This window comes from Xenopus laevis, chromosome 3S (assembly GCF_017654675.1).
Source record: "Xenopus laevis strain J_2021 chromosome 3S, Xenopus_laevis_v10.1, whole genome shotgun sequence".
Taxonomy (NCBI): domain Eukaryota; kingdom Metazoa; phylum Chordata; class Amphibia; order Anura; family Pipidae; genus Xenopus; species Xenopus laevis.
The window spans coordinates 24,760,126-24,786,076 of record NC_054376.1 but is presented as its reverse complement, the minus strand read 5'-3'; the positions used below and the strand labels follow the sequence as shown (position 1 = coordinate 24,786,076).

The following is a 25,951-nucleotide window of genomic DNA, read 5'->3' as shown; positions in this document are numbered from 1 at the left end:
AGTTTTTTGGGCAGCTTGCTTTTAATAGTGTGGTACATGTTGTATCCCTTTTGCTTTTGTGCTCTGGTGTCTTGTACATGCATTTCTAAATTCATAGGGGTGTGCCTCAGTTTTGAGACAATAAAGGTAGCATCCAGTCAGTCCCTGGGAATGCCCCCCTGAAATGATTAGATGTAACCTACTCAGCATTCCCAAACCAGCTTAGTCCCTCATTCTTTTGCTTGAGTGTGGGTATCTAGGGGTAACCAGACAGTGGGTTAATGTTCCATATGTGACTCACGCACAAAGTACTGTTGCCTGTGAAGAGCTGGCACACTGTGCCCCTTCTCTCTGCCCGGCTCTGACTGTCCTGCAGGAAGCCCACGCCCCAGCTAGACCCTGGCAACTCTGACTGTGCAGCACACTGTGACTCCTTCAGACCAAGGCCCAATTGGTATCCTGGCATTGCTTTGATTTACTAGTACCAGAACCCTGGGGGGATGATGTAATAATGTATGTGCTGATTTGTACCAGTGCAGTTTCCTTTATTAACAAAATAAATATTTGCTTTCATTTTCTAACTTGCAGTTCAGGTACAGGTATATGCCCGTTATCCAGAGTATTCAGGACCTGGGGTTTTCCAGATAAGGGATCTTTCCATATTGTGGATCTCCACACCTTGTCTACTTAAAAATAATTTAAATACTAAATAACCCCAATAGGATTGTTTTGTCTTCAGAAAGGATGAATTGTATCTTTGTTACTAGGATAAAGTAAAAGGTACTGTTTTGTTATTATAGAGAAAAAAAGTCTATGGAAGATTCCTGTAATTCAGAGCTTTCTGGATAATGAAAGCCATACCTGTATATTGATCAAAACTAGGGATGCACCAAATCCAGGATTCGGTTCAGGATCTGGCCAGGATTCGACTTTTTTCAGCATGATTCGGATTTGGCAGAATCCTTGTGCCTGGCCAAACCATATCCTAATTTGCATATGCAAATTAGGGGAGGGAATGGAAATCACATGACTTTTCTTCACGAAAGTAAAATGTTCCCCCCCACTTTTTCTTTCCCTCCTCTAATTTGGACATGCAAATTAGGATTTGGATTCGGTTTGTATTCAGGCGAATCTTTCACGAAGGATTAGAGGATAGTGGATTTGATGCATCCCTAATCTAAACTAAATGCGGATTGGCTGCAGTTCGTAACCGCCCTGGTGCGTTTTAGCACTGTTATATATGAACTACAGTAGAACCCCCACTTTACATTTTTCAGGGGACCAGAAAAAAATGGTGTAAAATCTAGGAAAATGTAAAATCGGGGAAATGTATTATGCATAATATATGCATATATAAGTGGGACCACAAAACAACAATGTAAAATAAACTTAAAACCAGGGGATGTAAAATTGAAATTTCACTGTGATATCTCTATATTATTTCGATTGTCCTAGATTTATCTCTGTTGGGCATTTCTAGGTGTGAGAATCCTTCAACATTCTGTTGTAAATTCATGGGCCATAATGTGGGATACATTTCAAGGCAAACAGTTTTCTAAACCACACAAACATTTTGCTGAAAAGCTATTGTATAAGTAGTTTCAAGGGGAACTTATTCCTTCAGGCAAGGAAATGTAATGCTGCCTCCCCAAACAACGTCATTCCCACAGTGATGCCATTTTTGGCCACTTTACTTCTCCCAGCAGGTTCCAGAGTGGTGATTGGTGACCAGATGGATTCAAATTGGGCCAAGGCCACAGGCCACTCTGCAATGCCCATACTTCTTCTTCTTCTTCACGTTTGTGGAATCTGAGACCTGAGCTAAACTTGGCTGCCACTGCCAACTTGGATTTCCACATATTGTAGAAAAAAATGCCAACCTCTGTATATTTTTATCTTCCCTGTTAAATGGAAAAAAGTATCCATTTTACCAGTCAGGCAGATCAAATACTGGGGAACCAGTAAGGGAGGACTGATAAGTTGGGTACTGTGGGGCTGATGTGTTTGTCGATTGCTCAGTCAAAACTGTTTCCAGGAATAGACAGTAGAAAAATGCCTCACGGGATTAGTTCCTCCTTAAAATGTTAAAAGAAATACCATAGCTTATCAGTAATAAAGGCTCTTTATTGTAAATAGTCTGCCTTGAAATGTACCACATATTGTCAAAATGACAGAAGTTCAATTGCTATTACTGCCCATTCTCGTATAGTCCTATTGATTCTCTGTAGCACAAATTGCTTTGTTTGCAGATATGGACATGCAGTTTCCAATAAAATCTATGTGTATGCCTGCTGATTCCCCAGAGGATTTACTACATTGTACTAAAAAAAAACAACACCCTCCCCCCTCATGTAGCCAGGTTAATAACTGTGAGCTCTCATATTGGTGGTATTTGCACCCAGATATTGTGTGACCTGACCGCTTAAAAAGGTACGCCATCATTGCTATTGCATCATCACATAATGGAGACAGGAGGAGAAAAATAAAAGGTTGTGGTGTTTTTGTCACAGCTTTTTAGCTGTCGTATCTCCATCTTGTAATGATGTAGTAGCAGTGATGTTGTACCTCCTTAGCAACCAATCAGCAGTTAGCTTGGAGCTGGTAGTATTATGAAAGCAAACGTCTGATTTGCTGTTACTAAACTAGACCAAACTGAGTGTGTGTGGGGGGGATGTTGATAAAACAGATATTAGTGACAGAAAATACCAGCTCAGTGTCTGCATCTTCTCTTACATTCTCCACAGTTTCTTTTAAGTACAATTAGCCACATTCCTTACAAGTCTCCCTTCCTTATTTCCCTGTGTTCACAGGACCTTTATTTGTTTCCTTCCTTTAACAACTAAAACAAAGTCATTGTCTGTGGAGAATCTTTTTCTTTTTAATTTCAACAAATTGACTGCTACACTTCTACAATAATATAATATACTGATATTCAGTACATAATAAAATATATACATTACAGACTGGCTTTTTACCACCCACATACTATTTCGGGATGTAGACCCTGACTGCTCGAGGGCAATACAGTGGGAACGAGAAAGCACAATTTAAATTAGCAGGGCAGAGAGAATATGACCTTTCAGACTATATAAACAGAATATAAGCGGCTTCAAATGGGTTTTTTGCCTTCGTCTGGATCAACTAGCAGTTAGTCAGGTTATAAATAGACTTAAATGGTTGACCTTGATGGACGTGTGTCTTTTTTCAACATTACTCACTATGTTGCTAGGTATAACATCTGCAAGTTTGAGTTAACTTTTAGTTAGATGTAGAGAGCGATATTGTGAGACAATTTGCAATTGGTTTTCATTTTTTATTTGCGGTTTTTGAGTTATTTAGCTTTTTGTTCAGCAGCTCTCCAGTTTACAATTTCAGCAATCTGGTTGCTAGGGTCCAAATGACACTTGCAACCATGCATTGATTGGAATAAGAGACTGGCATATGAACAGGAGAGGCCTGGATAGAAAGATGAATCATAAAAAGTAACAATAACAAATATGTGTAGCCTTGCAGATCATCTGTTTTTAGATAGGGTCAGTGACCCCCCCCCCATTTGGAGTCAGAATAAAAAAGGGAAATTATTAAAGTATAAAAAATAAATAATGAGGACCAATTGAAATATTTCTTATAACTGGTCATTCTATAACATACTAAAAGTTGACTTAAATCTGAACAATCCCTTTAACATCAAAGGGGAATGCTGTGGGTTACAATATTGGGTGTTTGGGTGACACCAAATTTAGAAAAAGTCTAGCCATAAGAGTGCTGCTGGAATGTTTGTAATTCAGAGTATGCTCTGTCATGAATGGATTTTAGACGTGTGTGTGTTCTGGCACTGTCTCCTGCCATAATCATGTACCCAGTGCTGCTGGGATGCTGATAAACACCCAGGCCAAAAGCCAAACGCGTACTTCATTGAGCTGAATAGGAACACACTGTACTGTACTGTACTAGCATAGTATTGATCTATGTATTATACATCCATTAAATGTCTATGTTTGTATATGTATACAATATGCAAGAACCACAAATATCCTCTAAGCTACAGTATATCCTTAGAAATTATGCTTAAAGGGGTTGTTTTTCTGTAGATTAATGTTTAACATGATGTAGAGCTAAATATTTTGAGACAATCTGCATTTAGTTAGTTACATTTTTTATTATATGTGATTTTTTAGTTATGGTTGCTAGGATCCAAATAACCCTAGCAACCATGCATTGATTTGACTAAGAGACTGGAATACGAATAGGAGAGGCCTGAATAGAAAGGGGAGTAATAACAATAAGGGGCAGATTTATCAAAGGTCGAATTTCGAAGTGAAATATACTTCAAAATTTGACCATCAAATGGCTATGCTTCGACTTCGAATATCGAAGTCAACGTTTTTTTACCGAATTTGGCCGTTTTGCGGTCAAAGTAAAATCGTTTGATCGAACGATTAAATCGTTTGTTTCGAACGATTTCAGCGATCGATTTAACGATTTTATTTTGACTACAAAAAAACTTAAAAAATGCATTAGAAGGTCCCCATAGGCTACCATAGCACTTCGGGAGGTTTAATTTGGCGAGCTATTGAAGTCGAAGTTTTTTTTAAAGAGACAGTACTTAGATTATCGAATGGTCGAATATTCGAACGGTTTTACTTCGAGTCGAAATCGTAGTAGCCTATTCGATGTTCGCAATTTTTTCGGATTTTTCATCCAATTTTCAAGATTTTTTCAACATCAAAAATTTTTTGGGACTTCTCCCATTGACTTATATGCAACCTCGACAGATCTGAGATGGCGGATTTTCTGATTCAGACTTTTCCATCCTCGGGGTTTAATAAATTAAGATTTTATAAAAAAAAAAAATTATGATTTTTTCGTGATTTTTGCAGTTTAGTAAATAACCCCCCTAAGTGTAGCTTCTTGCACACAGTAGAATCCCGTTCTATATCCCTGGATTTTACATTTTCCTGTAACGGATGCCGTTATGTCACCTCTCTTATTCAGGAAAGCTGCATTCTTTCCCAGATTTAACATTTTCCTGGGATGTATGCCGTTTTGATAAGGCCCCTTGGGAAATGTAAAATCAGGGTTCTAATGGATATATTTAACTATCAGTCTGTCTCTCTGTATCTATCGCCCTCTCTCTGTCTTTGAATTAGTTACATATTTATAGTTGGAAAATTGTACCGGGTCAAAACAATGCATTGTGTAGTGATAGAGAGCAACGAGGGTGCGTACTTTGTGTACAATGTTTGGGGCATTATGGGAGATGAAAGCAAGATCCTGGGGCCAATACCGGATTAGCTTCATATGTCCTGAGTGTGCAGTGAACAGTGTAATTGTTTGTACATTACTGGAAGCCATTATGGGGATGCACTGGCTAATGAGATCCTATGATGGGCAAATATTGGTGAGTTCAGCTCTGGATACTGAGCTGATTTAATGTAGGATGACGTGGGGTTATTTCTGAGCTCACATGGGTGCAGAAGAGTGTATTTATATATATATATTATATATATATATATATATATATATATATATATATATATATATATATATATATATATATATATAAATATAAATATATGATAGTGCTAGTGTACTATGGGATGCGAACACCATCTCAGGAGGTACGCTATTTAAAGGAGGGGTTTATTAAGACTATCCATACAATACCAAAAATAATGTAAAGCAGGAACCCACAGTTTAGTCCCACAATTACTTAAAGGGGAGTTTACAAACAGTATGATTAAGAGAGTAATATTCTAAGACAATTTGCAATTGCAATTTTTTAATGATTTGTGTTTTGTTTTGTTTTTTTTTTGATTATCTTACTTTTTTTGCTCATCAACTCTCCTGTTTGGAATTTCAACAGCTAGTTTGTTGCTAGGGTTCAAATTACCATAGCAACCAGGGAGTGGCCTGAATGAGAGACTGGTGTATGAACCGGAGAAGACCTGAATAGAAAAATATGTATTAAAATTTAACAATGACCACAGAATTAGTAGCCAAATATTCATTAAAGCATTTAATCCTCAGGCGACTGTAATATCATCCACTTACAATGTAAAAATAAAGTACAATTTATTAGTCTATATCATAATATACCAGCACAATAAAAAAATTGCGGATGATATTACAGTCGCCTGGGGGTTAAGTCCTTTAATGTGTTTTCTGTTGTTTATGCTGTACACAATTTGGGCACCCTGGGACACCCTGTACACATTATGTAATTATATAAATATATTAAAATAAAAAATATAAATAGTAAATAAAATATATAAATATATATAATGAAGATCAGTTGAAAAGTTGCTAAGATTTGGCCATTCTGTAACATACTAAAAGTTAATGTAGATGTGATCCAGCGCTTTGAATACTACAGTCTTCTGGGGTTATTTATCAAAATCTGAATTTTCATGTGCTTTACAATACATTCGCCATGCTCATTATAGTGGCTAGAGAATTCTTGCAGCATTATTTGGGTTTTCTATGGTATGGTCAGAAAGATGTCTGCTTATAGTCTGCTACTTCTGAACCCACAACTCACACAGTCCATTGTTAGCCTTCAGCAGTGGGATTTGGGAGATTTCGGATTCTTGTTAAATAGGGGGCCGCCATGTTTTGTTGGAAGCCAATAATGGAACAAACTCCTTACCTTATTTTTCAGAGTGATCGGCTACTCATTAAAGGTGGAAAAATCGTTAATGATGACCAGTCGTTTCACGCTGACATTTACATGGAGGATGGAGTGATCAAGTAAGTACAGCAGGAATATGGTTTCTTCATTTTGGTCATTGAGTTGGGTTGTGGGGCAATGCAATATAAAGCAGAGCCTGACACTCAGTTTGTATATGGGAATAGACTTTTATAATAGCAGCATGATTAATAGCACTGACAATGCCAAACCAATACAATAAATCCCTTTCATCAGCAACATTCATATTTGCTTTTCCTAGTTCCCTCCTCTTGATGTATGTACAGGCATCAGAGCTATAATCTGGAATGTATCAATTTAGAACAGTTTAGAGTCGGCGACCCCCCCTCCCCTTCCTTCCTTCCCAGAGCTACTTCAGAAATACACGAGAAGATGAAAAATGAAACTTTCCACTGCAATATTAGAAAAACAATCACAAATAGAAAGTAATTGGAAAAAGTCTTTATTTCTGGTGAACAATCTGAAACCAACTGAACTTAAATTTTTTTTGAAGGTGAACAGTCCCTTTCATTAATCACTGGTACATACTCTCTTGTTTGTCAAACTGGCATGCAGGAATATATATTTGCAAGTTGGAAGCAAAGTTCATATGTTTCTTGTGCACACATTTAACGAAAGAGGAGTGGCACACACATTATACCAACAGCTGTCAGATGCAGAGAATCCAGCTGCACCCCCACAGCAAAAAGCAAAGGTCACAGACATCAGGAGTTACACTTTGTGAACACCAACCCTAGATACACATTAATGTTTCCATTTGCTTATGTCATACAACACCCACTGGGGGGCGCTTCGGCACTTGCAATTCAGTGGCTGTAGTGAAGGCTGTAGTGTAGCAATTAAAGGGATTATGTCAAGATTTTTATGGTATAGTTTTTATTTCTATTTTCTTACACTGTTTACACTGCAAATAATTCACTCTACAATATAAAATTTAATTCCTGAAGTGTATTTTTTTTAGTTGTAATATTGGTGTGTAGGTGCATCTCAGGTAATTTTGCCTGGTCATGTGCTTTCAGAAAGAGCCAGCACTTTAGGATGGAACTGCTTTCTGGTAGGCTGTTGTTTCTCCCACTTAAAGGACCAGCAACATAATTTTTTTTTTTTAAAATAAAATCTCAAAGCCTTTGTAAAGAAATGACTTACCAAAACTCCCCTTCCACTCCTCTTCAGAAATGGCGACAGGTCGACGATCCATTGTGTGGCGCTCGATTTCTCCTTGACTGTCTCCTATAAGGAAGGCAAGGAGGAGAAATTGAGCGCCGCACAATGGATTTCCTGATCCCTTTCTGAAGAGGAGCGCAAGCGGAGTTTCGGTAAGTTATTTCTAGGGTTGCATCGAATCCAGGATTCGGTTCGGGATTCGGCCAGGATTCGGCCTTTTTCAGCAGGATTCAGATTCGGCCGAATCCTTCTGCTTGGGTGAACCAAATCTAAATCCTAATTTGCATATCCAAATTAGTGGCAGGGAGGTAAATCGCATGACTTTTTGTCACAAAACAAGGAAGTAAAAAATATTTTCCCCCAAATTAAGAGTCGGATTCGGTTCGGTTCGGCCAAGCAGAAGAATTCGGCCGAATCCGAATCCTGCTGAAAAAGGCAGAATACCGAATCCCGAATCAGCTGAATCAAAATAGGGGATTCGGTGTATCCCTAGTTATTTCTTAATAAAGACTTTGCAATTTTAAAGTTTAATTTATCTTGGTGTTTTTTTTTCAATGTATACTAACAAATTTTTTTGTAACTGAATGTGTCGCAATGGGACCTGGATTTTACTATTGAGTGCTGTTCTTAGATCTACCAGGGAGCTGTTATATTGTGTTAGGGAGCTGTTATCTGGTTACCTTCCCATTGTTCTGTTGTTAGGCTGCTGGGGGGGAGGGGGGCAATACCACTCAAATTTGCAGTACAGCAGTAAAGATTGACTGATGTTTATCAGAGCACAAGTCACATGACTGGGGCTCCTGGGAAAATGACAATATGTCTAGCCCCATTTCAAAATTAAATATAAAAAAATCTGTTTGCTTTGTTGGATGGATTTCAGTGCAGAATTCTGCTGGAGCAGCACTATTAACTGATGTATTTGGATAAAACACATGTTTTCCCATGACAGTATCCCTGCAGCAGGCTGTTGTAGATGTTATGTATGTGTGAATATTACGTTTAAAAATCAAACACATGGACAGGTCAATAAAATAATCCCTCTGACTTTAGGTCATATGAAAGCAATCCATGCTGCTGTATATTTGTCATATCAGTGTTTCCATCAGTTTAAATGTATGTTAATATAAATAAATTCTCAGTTTGGCATCTAGGTTTACGTTACGCTCATGCTTTACATATGTGTATTTTACATTATGGACATACTTCATTCCCCGGGCATGCACAGCACTGTGTAAAGAATCTGGAGGAACCATAACAGTTGGGAAACCAAGCAAATTGTAGGAGTCAGCTCAGCAGAACACATGACCTAATCCTGCAGGGAGAAAGGAAAGAGGATTATCACTGGCATTTAGCACTTACAGGGTTAAATTGAGTGTTCAAATTCTGCTGAAGGAAGGCTGTTCTCAGTGAGAGCCAAATATATCAGCCCGTGAAGTTTTGAAACAAAAATGTGTCGTTTTCTGTGCCAGCGGAGAAAACACCAATTCACTCCCTGGCACTTGTACATTTTTGAGCTGAAAATCACCCTGTGTGCTCATCGACAGGCACATTTCATTGCATCCTACCGGTGAGTTACTCCCAGACCTCCAAAACGATACTGCCGCCTCCAGTCCTCCTGAAAATGTGTAACAGTGCTGATGCTAGAGCTTTTTAGTCAAAGCAGGCCTGAATAGAAAGATGAGTAATAAAAAGTAGCAATAACAATAAGGACAGATTTATCAAGGAAACAACAATAGTTGTGAGTCCCTCCAAAAATCAAGTCAGAGGTAGTAAAAAGTACAAAATGTTTATTAGGACATAGTAAACAGCGACCTAATGTGTTTCGTGCCTGTTGGGGCACTTACTCATAGAGCCTATGAGTTAGTGCTCCAACAGGCACGAAACACGTTAGGCCGCTGTTGACTATGTCCTAATAAACATTTTGTACTTTTTACTCCCTCTGACTGATTTTTGGATCAACTCACAACTATTGTTGTTTTCTTATGGATATGCACCTGTGGGCCGGGGTGAACTGTGAGTATATCCTCCTCCTTTTATTAATTTTTGCTTTATTGCAACTCCATTTACTGTGGTAGTGCCCACATTGGCTTTTGGCACCTGCTTTTTTTGTTTCTGTTATTTGCAGATTTATCAAGGGTCAAATTGAAAATTGAAAATTCTAATATTGAAACTTCTTTATGGTCAAAACTGTCAAATTCAACCTTAAATCTGACGCTGACAACTTCCACCCGACGCTACAACAAGGAGCATCATTATCTTCAGTTAGAGAACAACAGAAAGTATAGAGGAACTCAGGGAATTGTCAAAATGTGTGATTTGCACAACATTGTCCATAAGCAAATGCTTAATTATTAATGAACTAGAGATCATGGGAAGAGCAGGTGAGTAGGAGACCAGGAGCATATCCGGCAGGAAATCTAACGATTAAATTGCTTTTACTCCCTCCACTGTAGAACTGCTCACCCTAAATTCCAACAGGCACTCCTCAGGCATTCCATCAGTCTGCATATAATGCCAACACAAATCTGTCAGCATATAAGGCCCTTCTAACCCCAGGGCACATTCCGTAGCATGATTTTTTAATTGGGAAATACATATTCTGTGCAGTAGGTATCAGTGCAATATAACAAAAAGTCCTCACGTGTTAAGCTCCAGAGCATCAAGTGCTGGAAACAGAGACTCAGCTTAATCTTTTTATCAAAGGGAATCCAATCCGCAAAAACAAATTAAGCAAATAGATGCAATATTTTCTTAGCACTACACTGACAGGGGGTCGAATTTCGAATTTATGTGATTTTTTTTTTTAAACTCTCTTAAATTCAAATTAAAAAACAAACAAATACAAAAAGTATTGTCGAAGTGATAATTATATTGGCTAACAATAAAAATACATTGCAAGCTTTCAGAGTGCCAAGGCCCCTTCGTCAGGCAAAATTAGGTATTTTGCCTGATGAAGGGGCCTTGGTGCCACATTTGTTTTAGGGTGGGCTCATGTCTAGGATAATAGAGGATCTTTTTTGTCTTTATTTTGCTTCCTTGGACATTTGTAATACAGGTATGGGACCTGTTATCCAGAATGCTCGGGACCTGGGTTTTTCCGGATAATGGATCTTTCTGTAATTTGGGTCTTCATGCCTTATGTCTACTAGAAATTCATTTAAACATTAAATGAACCCAATAGGCTGGTTTTGCTTCCAATAAAGATTAATTATATCTTAGTTGGGATCAAGTACAAGCTACTGTTTTATTATTACAGAGAAAAAGGAAATACATTTTTAGAAATTTGGATTATTTGGATAAAATGGAGTCTATGGGAGCTTTCTGGATATCGGGATTCCGGATAAGGGATCCTATACCTGTAATAAGTGCCCATTTCAAGCATTTGCACCAATATCTCTAATAAAGACATATTTATGGCCTATATGTATTCGCCCTATTCAGATTGACCTAAGATTACTAACGAAGATTCGCTAGGCAGAAACGAACGTTCGGGAAAATTCGCTATGAAATGCTCGCGCTGATGAATTAACGTAAGTGAAACGTTGCCATCATTCGACTACAGAGATGCAACTTCCCATTTTAGTGAATTAGCGTAGTCGTAGTGAATTTGCACCTGTAGAAGTGTGGCGGAGTATTCACTGGCGAAAATTCAGGGTAGTTCTAATATAATATTGCATTTTTTGGATTGATGTAGTCTTTTAGGATGTTTCACTGATGAGTTGTCTGTACAATTACTGGAAAATTGTCATTATATTCTTGATGATGACCTCTTCTCTCTGCTTCTCACAATACATTCATGATCTACTCAGTTTCTCAGATCTCTGCATGTGTGACCTGTAAGTGAGGTCTGTGTTTCTCATCTATATATGGGGGTCTGTTCTAGGCAGATCGGTGAAAATCTGATTGTGCCGGGAGGAGTGAAGACCATCGAAGCTCATGGCAGGATGGTGGTTCCTGGCGGAATCGATGTCCATACTTGCTTCCAAAAACCGTGCAACGGCATGGTGTCTTCTGATGACTTCTTCCAGGGAACCAAGGCAGCGCTGGCAGGGGGCACCACAATGATCAGTAAGTAGGGACTGACAGAACGGAGGGTTGGCATCAATACTGCATTCAGTATGCTAATGCTTCAATTCATTCCTCCGGAAGTATCGTGGGTCCCTTCGGCTTCCCTTAAAGGAGAAGGAAAGGCTAAAATTAAGGTCTATATAAATACACAAGTAAACCCTCAAAGTAATGCTGCTCTGAGTCCTCTGTCAAAAGAAACACCACATTTCTTTCCTTCTATTATGCACACATGGGCTTCTTTATCAGACTTCATGTTTTCAGCTTAAACCTCCAGGGCTATGGCTTGAGCTTGCTCAGTTTGCTCCTCTCGCTCTCTCTCTCCCCCTCCCTCCTCTTCTCCCTGCTGTAATCTGAGCCAAGAACTATGAGCGAGCAACGAGAAACTCAGACAGGAAGTGATGTCACACCAAGCTAATATGGCAGCTGCTATCCTAAACAAACAGAGAGAGTTTCTAGAGCTGTTTACTTATGTATGTTAAAGCATTCTGCAGAATAAATATAGTCTTATAGCTTGCACTATTGTGGTTATTATATTGTCAGTAAATTGCTTTGGTAGCTTTCCGTCTCCTTTAAGCTTCACTTATTTGGACCATCAGAATCAGTGCTATAAAATTAAATGATGCTGAATAATTAAATAACTTGAAAATCAACGTGATTCCTTATCAGGCGTGAACGTTCTTTCAGTGTCTTTCTAATCACACCTCTGCGTGAGAATGTGTTGGATTAATGGAACCCTATGGTTCGATTCATCTTTCTTTTTCTTTCCTTTGATGTTGACAGTTGATCATGTTGTGCCCGAACCTGGCTCCAGCCTGCTCAGCGCCTTTGATCAGTGGCGGGAATGGGCAGAGGCCAAATCATGCTGCGACTACTCCTTGCATGTAGATATCACTGAATGGCACAAGGGTGTTCAAGAGGAGATGGAAGCTCTTGTAAAGGATCATGGTGAGGAACTGCTGAATATAATAGAATTGCGAAATAGAACATAACCACCTATACTATTACAGCTAGAATCATGAGACCTAATTTCTCTGATAAGATGGCTGCCTTTTCCATTATGGATTCATCTCAGCATTAAACATTTATCAACAGACCATCTGGATTGAAAGGATTCTCCAAAAATAAACACACCTGGATACAGCAAAAAATGGAATCAACGAATTATAAGACATTTTGCTTTTTTTCAAGGCTCGGGACCCAGCTTTTATGCATCTTTATGCATTGCAATTAGATACCAGGGTTTGTGAATGACAGTGTGCCGTAGGTTCCATCCCCTGTATGATTACAAATTCTTCTAAATCTTGTGGGGTAACATGACAAAACCAGTACATGAGGCATCAGGCAGTGCATTTTGCTGTATAGACATTGTGCTGAAGTGTAGGTTGTGTTTCATTCTTATCTGCCATCCCTTTAGGAGTGAACTCCTTCCTGGTTTACATGGCTTATAAGGACCAGTACCAGCTTACCGACTCACAGGTAATTACTGTTTTTCAATTATGGTATATTTTATACAGTTATTGCCCATTATTTGGGACACAAAGGGAATGTTTGAATCCTCAGTGGTGTAACTAGAGTGCATACTGTAGGTTCCAAAATCTTCAGAGGGGCCGGTGCACTCCGATCCCCAATAATCCTGCCCACTTCCTGTCCTGCCTCTGCCTACCTTGACTCTGCCCCTTCCTCGCCGCAGGTAAGAAAGTGGCTGGGGAGGAGGTTTTTTTTATTAGCTATAGAGGAAGCAGACCCCACAGTCCCCCTGTTCCTCTGGCCCCCCTGCGACTGCGGGGTCTGCTTCCTCTATAGTTACGCCACTGATAGAAAGAGAATTCTGTGCCAGGAGGTAACTTTGGGTTAAGGACTGACCTGGTAAAATGATGGATCTGGCTGCAGAGGCTCTGTCGCCACAGCTTGAGGAGGAGGGAGAGTGCTAACATAGAAGAACAGTTGGCCCAACACACTGGAATGCAATGGAAGCGTTTTTATAGCTTTTCTATAGGAGGTGCCAGTAACCTGCTTACTGTGTGGTATTTCAGTGTATTGATACTTTCCTTTGCCGTGTCAAACATCCTAACCCCCTCTTTTTTTAAATTGGGCATTGAAATTTTTATTTCTATATAAGGGTTGTCTCCTCCGTTCCATAACAAAATAGGCTATGTACCAGAGGAGTAACCATAGAGGAAGCAAAAACCGTGGTCACCAGGGTTTCCCAGGGAACAGGGGATCTGCTTCCTCTATAGCTACTTTAGTCCCTGAAAAATTGTGCACTGCTGTAGGTGCATGGGTGGGCAGGGAGGCATCTGGTATATTGCTGTGTGCTCCAGAACCCCCCAAAAATGTCTTCTGATTATTATTATACTGATAATAAACTTGATTTACCTTTATAACAAAATTGGTCTCACAAGCACTAGATACATTTAGTGCTAGAGCTTAATTCAAACGTATAATATTCAATCAAATAGTCCCATCCCGATAATTCAAATCGAATTTGAAACAAATTTACCCTTGAAATATGAATATCAGGAAGACAAATACCATATTCAAATGACTCAATGGACCTCTGCCATTGACCTGTAAATGAACTTGCCAGGTTTTAGGTGGCGAATATTCGAATTAGAACTTTTTCCATGGTCGAATCTCACATTCTAATTTACATTCAAATATGGGGATTAAAAGTTGAATGTGTGAATTTCGACATCTAAAACAAATTCGAGAATTCAAGTTAAGTATTTGATAGGAAACTATACCCGAAACAATGCAAGTCTCTATAAAAAGATATTGCATAAAACAGCTCATACTGTATGTAAAACCCTGCTTCATGTAAATAAACTATTTTCATAATAATATACTTTTTTAGTAATATGTGCCATTGGGTAATCATAAATAGAAAATTGCCATTTTAAAAAACAAGAAAGTAGAAGAATCTGCACACAGCCAATTGTAACTTGTGGTGAATGCTCCAATCCTCTTTGAATAGATTTACCGAACATCCAAAATACCAGCATTAGATGTAAGGAGGAGAGCACTCAACGCAGATGAACTGCTTTTTTCCCTTAAATTCAACAGAAAATGGATTTTAGGAGCTCACATGGACGGCCAATTTGGACCAAATGCATTGTGAACTGATTATCTGGATCACAACTTGGTGCACTATTCTGCCACCTCCAGCTACACCCCTGCATCGCAGATATATGGCAGCTCTATGCATTGTTGCTGTTTCAAATATTAATTCAGTGGTTGGAGAGATGTAAGGATTTCTAGTCTTGCAATAGATGGAGAGCCCGAACCTAAAATTACACTAAGGGGGTTATTTATTAAAATCCGAATGCCAAAAACTCGAAAACATTTTTTCTTACTATAAAATCCGAATTTTTATTATATCCCGAGGGTGCTAACAGTCTGATTCCAAAAATACTCCACCTCCAAGCTGTTAGGGTCCTGTAGAAGTCAATGGCAAATTGGATGATATCATGGTCTGTGCAGAATCTCGGCCAAAAATCCGAAAAAATTGGCGGTTTTGAGCAATTTCAAGGAAAAATTTGAGCATTTCAGGCATAAAACCTGGAAAAATCTGGGTTTTTTTAAGCAATTTCGAGTCTTTATCAGACCCGATTTTATCGAGTTTTTTCAATGATAAATAAGGTCAAATCGTGGATTCTAGTTTGGTCAGACTTTTTGTTACTTAAAAAAATCTGAAAACATTGGATTTTGATAAATCTGCCCCTTAGTATTATACAGAGTAATGCCAGGCAATCCCTATGGCAAAACTCAACTCTTTCTGCTTGTTTACAGATTTACGAGGTATTTAGCGTGATCCGTGATATTGGTGCCATTGCAGAGGTCCATGCGGAAAATGGGGATGTTATCGCTGAGGTATGTGTGTTATTGGGTTCAGCTTGATGCTTTCAATTGCTGACATGGTCCAGAAACTGCTTGTTGGTGGCTCATTAATTGTGTCATACATCTCTAGGTATTTCATGGTATTTTACCCTTCAGTTAATATGTTACAGGTATGGGATCCGTTATCCAGAAAGCTACGAATTACGGAAAGGTCGTCTCCTATAGACTCTATTTCATCCAAATAATCCAATTTTTTAAAAATGATTTCCTTTTCTCTGTAATAATAAATCCCACCTAAGATATAATTAATCCTTATTGGAAGCAAAACCTGCCTTTTGGATTTAGTTAGTGTTTATATGATTTTGTAGTAGACTTAAGGTATGAATATCCAAATTACGAAAAGATCCTTTATCCGGAAAACCCCATGTCCCAAGCATTCTGGATAACAGGTCCCTTACCTGTAATACCTGTAACATCGTATACAATATACAATATATTATAGTAATAATCCTGGTTGTGGAGGCCTAGCGACTGGGTATATTGAATCCCAGTTAACAAGACAGGCATTTGGTCATAGCAGGGATGCACATTTACTGGGCCCTATTGTTTTTGGGCCCCACAATAAGCAATTATTGATATTATTAGGTGCATATAATGGTCCCATAAAAAGAAGTGGGCTTTTGATGGCACTCCAGTTAGTATGCATGCACCACATGTAAACTTTATATCAGTATAATACTATCATGTATAATGGAATAAGTGCAGAATTTGTTCCAGCTCTATTGGCAACCAAACATCTTGTAGCATACACAGTTTGCTGTATGAAAGCATACATCTGATTGGTTGTTGAATGTTACTATGCCTGCTTGTACCCTTGTTCTTCTACATTCCTTGCATTGTGTTTTGACATTAAACATGACACAGGACCATAAGATGGACCACATTTATGTTGAAATTCTACAGTGGGTGGCAGTAAAAGGGTTTAGAAATATACTTTTTTCCCTCTTAGGCAGCGCATCTTATTTTTCCTTTAATAGATTATTGGGTAAATGTTCAGTGGCATAGGGGATGCTGAGAAAGTTCATTGGCTCCAAATGTTAAATATGTACATAATTTGTATTTCAGGAGCAACTAAGGATTCTGGAACAAGGAATCACTGGCCCAGAAGGTCATGTTTTAAGTCGACCAGAAGAAGTAAGATTTTTAGCATTTCAAGACCAGGAGTAAATGATTAAGTCATGCAGTTGATACATGAATTGATTATTGATGGTGCCATAAGTTATACATAATAATGTGGTTTTTATTCCATGTGCAGGTGGAAGCAGAAGCTGTGAATCGTTCTATCACTATTTCCAACCAGACCAACTGCCCCTTGTATGTCACTAAAGTGATGAGCAAGAGTTCTGCTGAGGTCATTGCTCAGGCCAGGAAGAAAGGTGAATGATATACATTGGGTTTGGAGGCAGCTTCTGAATTATTTATTCATCAGTTATAGCACTGTGACACATTGGAATAAAAGTATATGGCTCCTTCTTAGACACAATGGGGCACACACAATGGGGCAGATTTATTAAAGTGTCCATTGCTCGCGAAAATTTGGCAGAAATCCCACCTGCAGGGACATCACCAATTTACTAACAGGTGTAGAAGACAATACGCTAGCGAAAGAGACCGTCACTAGCACAGTTTCGTGCCTATTGTCAGGTGCATTTTCGGTCAGGTGAACGATAGTTACTCCGCAAATTCTCTAAAGTGCAAATTCTATAGAACGTTACCTCTTTCACCAGAGTTTCCTTCACCAGCTTAGACCTGGATAACTGACATGGTAAAGCTACATCCTCCTCAATCATATGTCAGTGACATCATATCCTGTATGCAAAAAAGTCATAAAAGTTCTAAAAAAAAACGCTGGCGTTTTTTTTATATTTTAAAGTGGGATTGCCTTCAAAAGTTCTAACTATTAAAAATGTTTGTGTTAACATTTTTTTCCCACCATTTCAGGGGGGGGGCATTTGTTTTAGGGTGAGCTCTTTTGTCTTCTTCCTTGGGCAATTGTGATAATAAGTGGCCACTTCAAGCATTTGCAACATCTCTAATAAAGACATATATACGACCTATATGTACCCACCCTATTCAAAATGACCTAAGTGTAAGAGTACTAACGAAGTATGGCTAGGCAAAAACGAACTAAAGTTCGCTATGAAATGCTTGCGCTGCCCAATTAACACTAGCAAAACTTCGCCAGCATTAGGCTGCAGAGACGCAACTTCGCATTTTAATGAAGTAGTGAATTTGCGCCTGACAAAGTGGCGTGAAGTGCGGTGGAGCCTTCTAAGGCGAAAATTCGCCCTTTAGTGAATTTTCCCCAATGAATGCATTACTGGTATAATATTAAGGCTCTCAGACTAAAGCCCGGTTATTCCTGTAGGTGCGGTGGTTTACGGAGAACCAATCACAGCCAGTCTGGGAACTGATGGTTCACACTACTGGAGCAAAAACTGGGCGAAAGCTGCAGCCTTTGTCACCTCTCCACCTCTCAGTCCGGACCCCAGCACCCCAGATTTTCTAAACGCTTTGCTGTCCTGGTGAGTACTTACTGTAGCGAGTAAGTAAGTTACTGAAGGATTGGGTTACTGGTGGATATTAGTGTAGTAAGAATTCCCAGGGTGTGCACACACACACACACACACTCTCTAAATTGTTTTTCCTGCCTTGTTCTCCTAGTGGTGACCTTCAGGTGTGCGGCAGTGCACATTGCACCTTTAACACAGCTCAGAAAGCTGTTGGAAAAGACAATTTCACGTTAATCCCAGAGGGAACCAATGGAGTGGAAGAGAGGATGAGCATCGTGTGGGACCGAGCTGTGGTGCGTGTTAGCGTAACAAGCTTGGCAAGATGACCTTTGGGGGCATGGTTTAAATAACATGGATTACCGTGATTCATTTTTGAATCTCAGCTGCTATATTCATGTGCAACTAGCCAAGTTTTGACAACGTTTGGGGAGATATAAATATACGGGTATGGCACCTGTTATCCAGAATGATCTGGACCTGGGGTTTTCTGGATAAGGGATCTTTCCATAATCACCATACGTTATGCCTACTAATTTAAACATTAAATAAAGCCAGTAGGATTGCGTTGCCTCCAATAAGGAGAAAAGGAAAACATTTTTCTGCATAATAGGTTTCTGAAAAATGGTTCCCATACCTGTATAATGAAAGTTCAGAAGGTAGCTTTCAGTTGAAGTTCCCCAAAATATCGTCTGGGCCACCCTTACTCATATTAAAGTTAAACATGTATTTATGAAATTGTATGACATTTTGACAATACATTAAAGGAACAGTTCAGTGTAAAGATAAAAACTGGGTAACTAGATAAGCTGTGCAAAATAAAAAATGTTTCTAATATAGTTAGTTAGCCAAAAATGTAATGTATAAAGGCTGGAGTGACTGGATGTCTAACATAATAGCCAGAACACTACTTCCTGTTTTTCAGCTCTATAACTCTTATTTAGTCAGCGACTTTAAGGGGGGCCACATGGGACATAACTGTTCAGTGAGTTTGCAATTGATCCTCAGCATTCAGCTCAGATTCAAAAGCAACAGTTATGACTAGGGATGGGTGAATTGTGCCGCGCTTCAACATTTTTTTTACGCTTATAGACTTTAATGGCGGTCGGCAACATTTCACCAGCAGCAAATTTTTGGCAAAATGAAATGGGTCAAATTCGCCCAAGCCTAGTTATGACCCATGTACCCTTAGTGCCTGCTAACCAATCAGTGGAAACCAAGAGAGCTGAAAAGCAGGAAGTAGTGTTCTGGCTATTATGTTAGACATCCAGTCAATCCAGCCTTTACACATTACATTTTTGGCTAACTAACTATATTAGAAACATTTTTTATTTTGCACAGTTTTTATACTGAAGAATTCCTTTAATAGTATGGACAGGGAGAACAGCTATGGCTATGAATAAGTACAGACCCAGAAGGAAATCCCTACCTCCTACAGTTTACAGTTGAAGCGATGAGACTACTGTCATATTAATATAGTTGTAGTTCATTAAATATATGTGTACCACAGATATTACCATCCATAAGTGGTCTTCATACTGTCCCTCACCCAATGCACTGATATAGCGTCCCATGAGGGGCCAGCCTAGACAATTAATGAGACCTGCCTGGATGGTGGCACTCTTGAGGAGGATGTGGGGTTTGGTAGAGCAGTCAATACTTAACTCTGCTCTTGGCTATTACTTAGGTGACTGGGAAGATGGATGAAAACCAGTTTGTGGCTGTCACCAGTACAAATGCTGCAAAGATCTTCAACCTGTATCCCCGCAAGGGACGCATTGCTGTGGGATCTGATGCTGACCTGGTGATATGGGACCCAGACAGTATGAGGACAATCTCAGCCAAGACACACAATAGTGTAAGTGCTGGAAGAGCCTGGTGATCTGGTCACTTTTTTGGAATGACGGGAAATGATCTGTAACTCTTCTGTTTGTGTCGGCAGGACAACTAAGTGTATTAGGCTTAGCAGTTTGGTTTGACTAACATTTGTCTTGTGCTCTGTATCTCAATGCAGAATGTGGAGTATAATATCTTTGAAGGCATGGAGTCCCGTGGGAGTCCCCTTGTGGTAATCAGCCAAGGAAAGATTGTACTGGAGGAGGGAACTCTCCATGCTACTGAGGGATCAGGGCGATACATTCCAAGGAAACCATTCCCAGACTATGTATACAAGAGGATCAAAGCCAGGAGCAGGGTGAGACAAGAGGGGAACAGGAAAATATTAGGACCAAGGGGCTGAAATGTCATTGTACAGTAAATTACAGATAATCTGACCCATAGTAACACTTTGTATATTTCCAGCTTGCTGAGCTGCGAGGAGTCCCCCGTGGCCTGTATGATGGTCCTGTCTGTGAAGTTTCTGTTACCCCTAAAGCTGTCACACCAGCATCTTCTGCCAAGACATCACCAGCCAAACAGCCAGCACAGCCTGTACGGAACCTGCACCAGTCTGGATTCAGCCTGTCAGGTACAAGCCCCTTTGTAATGTGGTTGATAAAAAAATATAACAAAATGCTCAGTGATCCCCTCCCAGTAAATATAACACCCACTTCCTCCCATCTTCTCAATCACCAATGGGTTTTCTTGCCTCATGCACAGTGTTTTTGTTTTGCAGGGGCCCAGGTTGATGACAACATCCCTCGTCGCCCTACTCAACGTATCGTTGCTCCCCCTGGTGGCCGTGCCAACATTACCAGCCTCGGCTAATCCCAAACTACTTTAACACTGCCCCCCGGCCTCTCCTTTCGTTAAATCATTCCGAAGGGTTACCAGTTCTCCACATTTTCTCTAGCTATGGGGATGACTACTTTAAAACAGACTTCATAAGAGGAATCAACACTCATTTATATAAGTGTGCCTGTTACTATGTGCTCATGGAAAAAGCCACACTTATACATTCAGAGCGCTACATGCTAATTATATTAGTGTATCGTGGCTTAGTGTATGTGTGTGTATTATATATCCATGTATTTATACACACGCATGCAATCTGAGTTTTACTGCACTGAACTGAAGACCCCCATCCTTCACCCTGTTCATTATTGCCAACCCCTCCTTCTCTGGATTCCCTGGCACCCCCCTTTGCCCTACAGAGTGATGTTGACAAGCCTAGCACCAGAGTGGAAGACCAGATTAGGTACTGCTCACTTATACTGGATAAAGCCGATTGTGATTAGGATATTAGGGCTAGGAATCGGAGTCGATGGATAAGGATTTAGTAATGAATTAAAGATGTGAAAGAAAAGACATTACAATGGTTCTCAGAGAAAGACACAGACACATTTAGGAGTAGGCACCGTGCATTGGAGTTGTCTCCAGGTCACTCAGTGGCTGTGACCCGTAGTAGCAGAGCATTTTACATTGATTGGACACTGCAATGACAACAAGACAGACCAGCCCCGAAGACAGGTGGGACTATGACATTGAACAACTGACCATTCTAATAACAATTAGTCCCTCACTTCTCTATTCAGTCTGTCAGTGAGACAACTTCGGACTGAGCACTTGTTCTGCCACGTTGTGCCCTAGTTTCCCCTAACTGTTGTCGTCTGTGGGTTGACATCTTTACAGTGTATGCAGAGCTCTTTGTGTAGGTAAGGCTGCTTTAAAGGGCATGTAATGGCAAAAAAATAAAATCCCATTTTTACTTTCTTTAATGAAAAATAAACCTATCTCCAATATACTTTAATTATAAAATGTGTACCGTTTTTATAAGAAACCTGACTGTATGCAGTGAAATTCTCCCTTCATTTACTGCTGTGGATAGGAATTGTCAGATGGTCCCTAACTGCTGAGCAGGGAAACAATCATACTTATGAACAGCAGGGGGAGCAGGGTGACCCCCTGTAGCCAACTTTGAAAGCATACATTATTTGTTTGATTAGGCTTGTGGTGCAGAAAGTTCATGTTTATATTTAGTATACAAAATACAGCATTTCTAGCCTTAGTCTACTTTAGAATTTACATGCCCTTTAAAGGAAAAGTTGATTTGAATTGAACTAGAAAGCATCATTTTAAGATGCTCAAATCAGGAATGGACAACTGAGATGTTCTCGATCTACAACTCCCATCGGTTTGTATGCTGTGAGTTGTCGTATGGCTGCTTCTGAATGCCCATAGTAAGCCCATGCCTGGTTCATAAGGTACTAAAAGTGAAGGTAAAGTTTTCCTTTAACTGGGGAATGATTGAAAAAGACTGAGAAACAGCGTTCCATGTGCAGGTGGGAACAGTATGGCTGGTGTCTTCAAACATTGCAGTTTACTGAGAGGAAGGATTTGGAGAGGGGATCCGGGTGCTGACATGAAATGATAGATGTTCCATTCAATCTGTTTTTAACCCATTGTGAGATTTGTGGTTGTGTTCCTAAGTGCAGGAGATGTTGTGCTGGTGCTAATAAATGTATCTAGAATGAAAATGTGCTCTCTCTGATGTCCTGCGGAAGTTTTGTGTCTTTTCCCTGTAAACACTTTGTGTTCTGATTTCTTTTCACAGGATCCAATAATAAACTATTGTGCTTTCAACCAAGGTGCTCATTTCTCTACCCAAAATATTCCCTGGGGCAGCAGTTTAAGGCACTCACTTAAGTAACCTACAGGCTTGGGTACTATTAAGCTTAGCTCATATATAGCAACAGTAGAAAACAAAAAATCAGGACATTTGAAGCCCCTCCCCTGATCTGACTTGGCCATACACAGAGTCACACAAACTCTCCTAATACGCCATGTTTTCCAAACGGTTCATGGTTTGCCTATTCCCCTTTGGGATTTAGGATTGTTGTACTTTACCTGAGACCAGAACCAGACTGGAAGTAAAAAGCAGCCCGGGCAAATAAAAATATCAAAGCAGTCCACATGTAAAAACACAATGGTCTTGTACTCAGCCACATTTATATATTGGGTTAAACTTGTATATTAGTGTCCACCTAGTGGGGGTTGTCCACCCTCCATGCATGCAGACAAAAATAATCCTTAAAATACTTAAAATAATAAAAAAAAAAATAGCAGTACTGATATATATCTTAGGTGCTATAATTCAGCAGTGGAGTTGCCTAAATAAATCAATCAACAGCTTGAAAATAAAAGTAAAGGTCCAAATGGCTGTCATGTGGAACCACTCTGGTGCAATTTAGCATCTGTTAGTAAATCAGCCCCAGTGTATTTGTTAAAGGCAAGATGCTAGAGGCAATTCCAATAAGGTTAGCCAATAAATCCATGCATCATACACCATACAGATAAATTCATTAAAAAAAAATACAATTTGCTGCCTGTGTCAGTGACCCCCATTTTAAAGACCAATTGCAATGTTGCTAGAAATGTAAAAATGTTTTACAAAACTATTTAAACATCAGATAAAAAAAAGCAATAAATAAAGTGGGTAAAAAATAGGGCATTCTTGATCATACTAAAATGCTGACCACCTGTCTACTTTTTTGGTTCTCTTATTTTCTGTTCATTCTGTGCTTCCCTCTTTCTTCCCTCTCTTTATTTATCTTTGTGTTCCCTCATTAATGCCTTGTTTAGCCCCAATAGCTTTCATCCGTTTTTCTTTGCAACTATGCAAACTTGCCCCATACTTTCTCAAGTCTCCCTTGCTGTCATTCTCCCTGCTAAGGGCCGGGTCACACTGAGCGTCTTTGCGGCGACCAATCTCCCCGAGCGCTTTTCCCTCACTCTGCGCTGGCTAAAATGAAAAATCGCCGGCGCCAATCACATGCGTCGATTCGTTTTCCAAAGTCGTCTGAAGAGTGAGGGAAGGCGTTCGGGGAGATTGGTCGCCGCAAAGATGAGGCGATTAGTCGCCAGGTGACTAAATCTCCCAAAAACGCTCAGTGTGACCTTACCCTAAAGCTGGCCACAGAATGTTATTTACATATAAAATGGGTTATCTATATCTTATCTTCTAACGGAGAGCTCCTCCTCCTTACACAGTGTTGTTTGTAGGTGCTACTGGATGGTGAGCACAGAGGTTCAACATTCAATACTATGCAAACTATCCACTCGTGCTGCACGCACTGCAATGTGATAGAGGAGCACTCTGTTAGAAGATAAGCTATTTATAAATATAAATAACATTCTGTGACTAGGGAGAATGACAACAAGGGAGCCTTGAGAAAGTTAGCAGGCAGATTAAAGGCTACTGGTGCCGCTACCATACCTGGTTAGAGATAAACTGCACAAAACGGCCTGTTTCACCCGTAAATACAACGGCCCACCGGGCATTTGCCCGAGCACACAGATTGCCAGTCTGGGCCTTCCTGAAACCATCCAGGGTTATGCAGATACATACAGTAGTTCGCTATGTGTACACCCCATATCATTCTTTATATTTTGTTAAAAATGGCTCCGTAGTCCTAAGTCATATCTCCGCTGTTTTTTAGTGTTTTGGCCCCACCCTCACTTGACACTTTGTCGACTAACAAGTGGTCAGGTTTAAAACATTAAATTATTTTGCTTTAAGTTATTATGTGATTGCAAGGATATCATTGTCAGAAAATGCATTATATAGCCAAATGTAATGGACACCCGCCTGTCCAACATCCCATTCCCAAATCAAAAGATTGATATGGAGTTGGTCCTCGGTTTGCTGCTATAAGAGCCGCTACGCCTCTGTGAAGGCTTTCCACTAGATGTTAAATGTATATGCTTCCATTCAGGAATAACACTATTAGTGACGTTGGGCAATAAGGTCTGTCTCACATTGGAATTCCACTTGACCCCACAGGTGTTTCAGTTGGGTTGAGGTCAGGGATCTGTGCAGGGCAGGCTAGTTCTTCCATTCCCAGCTCAACAAATGAATTTTATAGAAAACCCACTTAACGCATGGGGAAATTATCATGCTGAAACACTTCTAGGCGGTGGCCTTAAAGAATAAGTAAACATTTGTATAAAAAAATGTTTAAAATTACTCTTATCAATCCCCCAAAATCACATACTTCACCCTCGACGTTCAGTCTAACTCTTTTCCAAGCACACAAACACAAATCTCCTCTACTTCCTGTACCCGCATGAAGCTCCAACCCCTTTTAGTTTTCTGAGGCAAAGAGGTCTTTACTGAGCATGCCTGAAAAGTCCTGCTGCCAGAGATGATCCATTCTCTTGATGAATTTGGCAAGCTCAAACCTATTAAAGGCAAGCCTGCCTGGTGATGTCACACATGGGAAGGAGAATACAGATGCCAAGTAGAGAGACTTCCTTCATGGCTGCCCTGTCAGGTGGGAGAGAGAGGTGCTCTGGAAAGCTAAATACACCAAATCTTGGGTTTATACTAAGTGCATTAAGTTTTAGGTATTAAGCAGTTGAAAAGTTTACATCTCCTTTAAGGTTTGTTTCCTCTGGAACCAGGGGCCCTCATTCACTCCAGACTCTGATGTTGGTGACCCTAAAGGCAATGACAGACAAAGGGATTAGTCACTATTGGTAAATCTTCTCTAAACTCATTCCCACTGATAATAATGGGGGAAAACCTATGCAGCACTCCATTTTTCCAAAATCTTCCAAAGAAATGAAGGCAGTGTAACCACTTGAACTTGCTCTTGTGTAGTTGAGTAGAGTCAGCAACTTCTGGACAAACCCATCACAGCACATCTAATGGACACCACTTTATTGATAAATATTGGGATAGCAG

The 25,951-nt window shown here is 39.7% G+C and overlaps 1 protein-coding gene across 2 annotated transcripts in view; it reads left to right on the top strand.

The window, feature by feature from the left end:
• LOC108712711 (dihydropyrimidinase-related protein 2) overlaps positions 1-22,848 on the top strand; it is a 49,420-nt gene extending 26,572 nt beyond the window's left edge. For both annotated transcript variants that reach the window (XM_041588107.1, XM_018255071.2), the window contains exons 2-14: positions 6,641-6,729; positions 11,736-11,920; positions 12,701-12,865; positions 13,335-13,396; positions 15,710-15,790; positions 16,883-16,951; positions 17,073-17,193; positions 18,186-18,342; positions 18,482-18,623; positions 20,015-20,185; positions 20,342-20,521; positions 20,629-20,794; positions 20,942-22,848. In XM_041588107.1, the coding sequence (XP_041444041.1) occupies positions 6,641-6,729; positions 11,736-11,920; positions 12,701-12,865; positions 13,335-13,396; positions 15,710-15,790; positions 16,883-16,951; positions 17,073-17,193; positions 18,186-18,342; positions 18,482-18,623; positions 20,015-20,185; positions 20,342-20,521; positions 20,629-20,794; positions 20,942-21,033 (1,680 nt within the window). In that variant the 3' untranslated portion in view covers positions 21,034-22,848. The remainder of the gene's footprint in view (positions 1-6,640; positions 6,730-11,735; positions 11,921-12,700; positions 12,866-13,334; positions 13,397-15,709; positions 15,791-16,882; positions 16,952-17,072; positions 17,194-18,185; positions 18,343-18,481; positions 18,624-20,014; positions 20,186-20,341; positions 20,522-20,628; positions 20,795-20,941) is intronic.
• Positions 22,849-25,951: the final 3,103 nt, after the last annotated feature.